Source organism: Carassius auratus, unplaced genomic scaffold, assembly GCF_003368295.1.
Source record: "Carassius auratus strain Wakin unplaced genomic scaffold, ASM336829v1 scaf_tig00216444, whole genome shotgun sequence".
Lineage (NCBI taxonomy): Eukaryota > Metazoa > Chordata > Actinopteri > Cypriniformes > Cyprinidae > Carassius > Carassius auratus.
In genome coordinates this window covers 1-5,649 of record NW_020528574.1, presented here as the reverse complement: position 1 = coordinate 5,649, position 5,649 = coordinate 1, and the positions used below count along the sequence as shown (strand labels likewise).

The 5,649-nt window shown below is 36.3% G+C and overlaps 2 protein-coding genes across 2 annotated transcripts; both read right to left on the bottom strand.

Annotated features, from left to right (window-relative positions):
- Positions 1-221: 221 nt before the first annotated feature.
- Positions 222-2,638, bottom strand: LOC113098237 (collagen alpha-1(XXV) chain-like). The gene is made up of 2 exons (XM_026263243.1): positions 2,362-2,638; positions 222-1,508 (listed from the first exon to the last, which is right to left on the bottom strand). The coding sequence occupies exons 1-2, from the start codon at positions 2,632-2,634 to the stop codon at positions 1,368-1,370; spliced, it is 414 nt and encodes a 137-aa protein (XP_026119028.1). The 5' UTR covers positions 2,635-2,638; the 3' UTR covers positions 222-1,367.
- Positions 2,639-3,661: 1,023 nt separating this feature from the next.
- LOC113098238 (dual specificity protein kinase CLK4-like) lies at positions 3,662-5,644 on the bottom strand (the record flags this gene model as incomplete). Its single annotated transcript, XM_026263244.1, has 7 exons — positions 3,662-4,160; positions 4,274-4,364; positions 4,548-4,627; positions 4,733-4,815; positions 5,001-5,130; positions 5,446-5,540; positions 5,629-5,644. Coding segments are annotated over 7 exons (642 nt in total), but the record flags the coding sequence as incomplete, so codon positions are not given.
- Positions 5,645-5,649: the final 5 nt, after the last annotated feature.

Here is a 5,649-nt window from a genome sequence, read left to right as displayed (position 1 = left end):
TTATATAAAAAAATCTAATAAACTTTTGTGCTTAACAAATAGTCAGTCAGGTTTTAAAGGGGTCATATGATGCGATTTCAATTTTTCCGTTCTCTTTAGAGTGTTACAAGCTCTTGGTGCATAAAGAAGATCTGTAAAGTTGCAAAGATTAAAGTCTCAAACCCAAAGAGATATTCTTTATTAAAATTAAGACTCATCCACACCCCCCTAAAACGGCTCATTCTAACACGCCCCACATAGCTACGTCACTATGTGGGAAGATTTGCATAATGCAGTCCAAATGTTCACACAAAGAAAGAGGCCGCGGCTCATTCAACACCTCCGGCATAAACACATTGCATTACACTAAATAATTTTCTTTTTATCAACATCATATGACCCCTTTAAACTATTCCTCCCATCAGTGTCCTTCCAAACATCTCCTGTAGGGGGCATTATATCCTGCCCAATGGCGAGCGCTTTGGGCTCATGTCTGTTGTGCAGACAGAAATACTTCTCCCTCTGATCCTGCCTGCCAGGACCGCTCAAAACGCTTCAGGTTTCAGGTGGCAACCATTGCTTCTAAAATGAAAGGGTCTCACCTTACAGTTCAGTTCTTCTGTTGGGCCTTCTGCAGCACTACCCACACAAACAAACAGAAATACACACACACTCACACAGACGCATACTCGGGGCCCCTTCACACACACACTCATGCTCAGAACCTATAAACAGATGCTTATGACCTCCCTCTTGTCCTGCGACATCAATGTCTCCCCTCAGATGTGAACCAGCATACATTTATGGAAACACTGGATTTTAAAGGGCACCATGACTCAATGTAAAGAGGGATTGTGAAAAAGAAGGACAGCAGTTCCTCGAAGTTTCTCAATGCACCCAAACTCAAATTACCACCAACCCCATGTTTAACAACCACATTTTGTGAAAGAGGAGCCCAAAAAAAACCCTCTCCGCAACCACCAATTCATCAATATGCAACAGCTGCACGTTTTCTCCTCCCCTCTGTATTTATAATCACACTTGGAAATGCACAGAGCAGTGTAAAGTGAATATAATCTTTACTAATTGTAATTGCCTTAAGAAACCCTGCATGTAACGACTGCAGTCAGCCAAAATAATCACTCAATAAACTCTAAAAGCATGAAAGACTGATTATATTACTTCTAAACAGACATTAAACATTTAAGGTATCTTTAAAAGAATGAAATGAGAAACATCAAACTACACAAGTATGTAGGAAATAAATGACTTTACAGTTAAGCATCATTATCCAACAATATTTAACTGACCAATCAGAATCAAATATTCCTCTCATCCACATCACAGCTTTGCAATCACTGTTCAAGAACAAGAAATTGATGAATTTATCAGTTTCTGTAAGGTTTCATCCCACATTTTGGAACTGAACACTGTTCTGAGAGCAGATACGTGGACGTACCTGGAGGACAGTTGCAGTCTTGTGTCACGTCTCTCGCCACACGCAACTTCGGCATCGCTTCATTCACCCTCTGAAATGTTGATAAACAACATGGAGGAAATTAATTATTACAATTTTGGTTATAGAGGTCAAAGGTCAAATTTTATGAATCAGTCATCAATAAATCCCATCCTGATTATCACTCTGATAATCAGAATATTGAATAGACACCAGAAGTGTCAGTGGTCATGGGTCTACATATTTGAATAGAAAAAAGGTGTGAATTTGCCATTACTGCTTAGTTTAAATAGTTTATAAAAACACTGGCAAACAACATAGTATGATTACACTAATAGTACTGGATTACATAGTAACCTACTGATTATTCAGCGGCGTTCCTTTATTAAGATGTGACACGTAAGTAATTTATGTTGATTTTACACACTTTACTATATTACAATATACATTTTTATATAAACTGACGTATACAGTATATATTTGAATACTGTAATTCTTGACATAGGACGGGGGAAAGAATGTAGTCTATAGCACATTCACTTTAGTTTATTTTAATACATCACAATTAGAAGAATTTCATTTATTTAATTTCATTTAAATTAAGCATGTTTATTAAATTAAAAATCACTCTTATCACATAAACGCACCTGTTGCTCCACATGCAGAATTATAAGCTATCTATAATCCTTTATGCTAGACCAGATAGATAGGAGTTTTCAGATTTCATACTATTTTGGTAAATGTATTACTTAGTTAAATAGGTTTAAAACTCTCTGGCAACAGCGAGCAGGCTATGGGTTGATTAATGGTTTTAATTAGAACAAGCGGCAAAATTAATCAGAGCCTAAATTAAATTGGAAAACATACTACAGAAACACGTGAAACATGTGTTGCAGCTTTCCTTTATGAAGAATTCAAATGCTTGCCTCCTGTAAGAGTGTTTCAATGGATTCCCGCAGTTCCTGTGGGACAGAGATGTCCTTGGGTGATTCTTGACAGATGTCAGTCATCTTTATCTCCAGCTCGCGCAGCCTGCTCTCCATCTGATGCGTTTTGAAACTCACGAGAAAACACACCGCTATTGAACTCAGCGATAACACTAGACACACTGTGGTTGGAAAAGACACTAAATAGCGCTGACAAAACGGTTTCGCAGAATTCTGTTTGCTTTCTATATTTCCGTCCGCAGATTGATCCATTCTGTTAAAAAGTCTCCAGTTAGTTTCCGATAGTTAGATGACTTGTAGTATTGATCAGCTCTTGATCGATGAGATGTGGCTGTCAGAGTGAGCAGCGCGGAGCAGCACACGGTGCTTTGAACAGCATGAGTGTCTCAAAACCTTGTATGCGGACTACCTAGTGAACGGCGTTTTCGTCCGTCATAGACGCGTGTCGATTCATAGATTCTTAAATTGGCCAAATGTTGCGCGCGCCTGTGACGTCTGTGTGTAACGAGCATGAAATGACTGGCGGAGAGCGTCCAAAAGCAGCTATGAACAATGTGTGAGAGTTTTATCTATTTCAGGCTGTTTTCTCCACACACAGAATCTGTTTGAGAATTAGTCTGTACAATATTTTGTGGAGACATTTTCAAATGAATTTCTTTAGGCGTTTTTGCGGATGCATTCTGTTCATCTTGCGCCCATGGTACAGCTGTACAGACTGTCAAGATTAATCTTTTCTGCGATATTAAACGTTACACGTACAACCGACAAATAATGCCAGTAATAAAGTATTTGTCTATGCTTCCACCGATGACGATAACAAAAATGATTAAGGCAAAATGTTGTTGCGATGTTCGTATCTTTCAAATACATTTTTATAACGTTTGTGAACCAAAGTCTGAAAACCAATGTATGCGTTTGTTTGTGTGTGTGTGTATGTATTATGTATATATATATACAGTAGTCAACATTTTAAGGATCAAAGCCTTTCATCAGTTGTTCTAAAACCAAAACCATACCCATTCTTGTCTTATGACAACTTTTGATCCACTTCAAATGTTGACTAATATATATTGTTTATCTATAGTATATAGTGTATCTAGTATATATACACACACGTTAAATATAAACCAAACTATCCCTAAACCACACTTTGACTGTCCCTCATCGACAATACTTTAATAAACACAGAAGCAGAAATACATTTTGCAAGTGAAAATTGAGTTGTGATCTACCGCCCCCTATTGCCCGCCTGAGAACATTACACCACAATGAGACAAACGATATTGATCAACTTATTTTATTTACATAAAGGAAAAACTGAAAAGACATTTACAAATATCACTACGTTTATATTGATAATGCTAACAAATCTGTGACAATTATCGTACGTTTAATACCCTAAAACCTTGCCCCATTCACAGTTACTCATCATTCTGTCAAGTAATGCAGATAACACAAGCACAAATCAATGAAGAAATCCAGAGCAATAGGTCACACTAAACTGAAAAACAAGCACAATAAATATAAACAAGAAGGGAGCAGAGTATGATCTATACAGAGGACTGATACAGTCAACTGAAACAGCCTCTCTCAGAGAGGAACTATAGCAAAAAATCAAGAGAATCCATCACTTATTTCTTTGTCTTCCTGATCAAGTCGAAAAAAGGGTGTTTGATGGCTTCATCCAGGGTGATCCGCTTCGTGACATCATATTCCAGCATCCTCTCTATGAGATCAAACAGCTGTACATGGTCAGAGCCACTGGATGCCATGTATTGCTGCAAAGAAATTAAAAAGTCATATTTCTTAAGTTGTTTGTTTCTAGATGTCTCATCGGCTTCAAGTAAAAACAAAAACCACAACGGACCCAAAACTTGAATGAGAAACTTACTCTCAACGGCTTGCACTTCTTCCGAACATAACGACCCGAGGAGCTGTGAACCTCCCAGTCCAGCTTATCATGGTGAACGTATCTCTTCTTCCTGCATAATTAGAGAAAAAAAGCCATTTTGATTCTTGTTTACATTGTTTACTTCAGGCATCTGTGGTTCCTAGATAACGATTTTTCCAATTTTACCCAAAAATGTGTTTTCCATTTCCATGACTAAATTAGAGTTGTAAAATGTATATATTACCACAAATCCTGCAAAAAATCCTGAAATTACCTTGTTTTCTGCAGCATGTGTGTGGGTATAGGGCCCAGCACTCGCTCCATCATGGCCAGATGCTCTTTACTGTCATGTGTCTGTAATTTAAAAAACCAGAAACTAATTTATAAGTTCTGAAACAACAAGTCATGTGTATCCAAAGTGACCATAAATGAACTAATGTGAACTCAGAGGAAAGTGACCTGAAATAGAGTCGATCCCAAATAATACTCAATAAGAATGCAACCCACACTCCACACATCACAGGAATGACTCCAGCCAAGATCTGTTAGAAACAGACAGATAGCTCCGTTATAGCTCACAATAAATGCAATCATATCAAGTGTGCCATGTACCTCAGAATATATTATATATATATATATATATATATATATATATATATATTATATTATATATATATATATATATATATATATATAATAAAAAATCAATGGATCAGTAACTACTTACCCAGAATAACCTCTGGAGCTCGGTAATGTCGAGTGGACACCACTGAGGTGTGATGCTCATGCTCGTATGTTGCATTCCCAAAATCAACTACTTTCACATCAGGATTCTTTACCGTTCTCTCATCCCTCTTCTACAATTTCAAACAAGACAATTAATGCACAATCAGTTCTGTTTTTGTTAACTAAAACTATTGAAAGTACCCAAGATTGGGCTGAACTGAAATATATTTAATGACAAATGTAAACAAAAATTTTAAAAAGTCCCACTAACAAATAACTGAAATATGTTTACATTGAATTACTACAATTACTAAAACTTCAGTAATTTTGAGTATTAGAATTTTTTAAAAATAGAATTGTTCTATAAAACCTTAAAAAAAAACATTTTTAAAATATTAAATATTATTTATAGAACATAATACTAAATGTAGTCAGTCTCTCCTTACCATTTTTGGATTGTACTTGATGTCAAACTCTGAATTAATAAAGAGGATGTTCTCTGGTTTCAAGTCAGTGTGTGTCAGCTTACTCTTGTGAAGAACTAAGACAAAGAAATACAAAAAAATTACATCAATGTTTTGTTCAAAATACACTTAAAAAAATGCATTCAAGCTAGATCCATGACTCACATCTGACTGCTCTGATGATCT

What these genes read in the sequence shown, in the direction of transcription:
- LOC113098237 (XM_026263243.1), bottom strand. Translation starts at nt 2,634, where the DNA reads ATGGATCAATCTGCGGACGGAAATATAGAAAGCAAACAGAATTCTGCG. An exon ending in TTGAAACACTCTTACAGGAG is followed by an intron (nt 1,509 to 2,361) that starts GCAAGCATTTGA and finishes TCAACATTTCAG; the next exon opens with AGGGTGAATGAAGCGATGCC.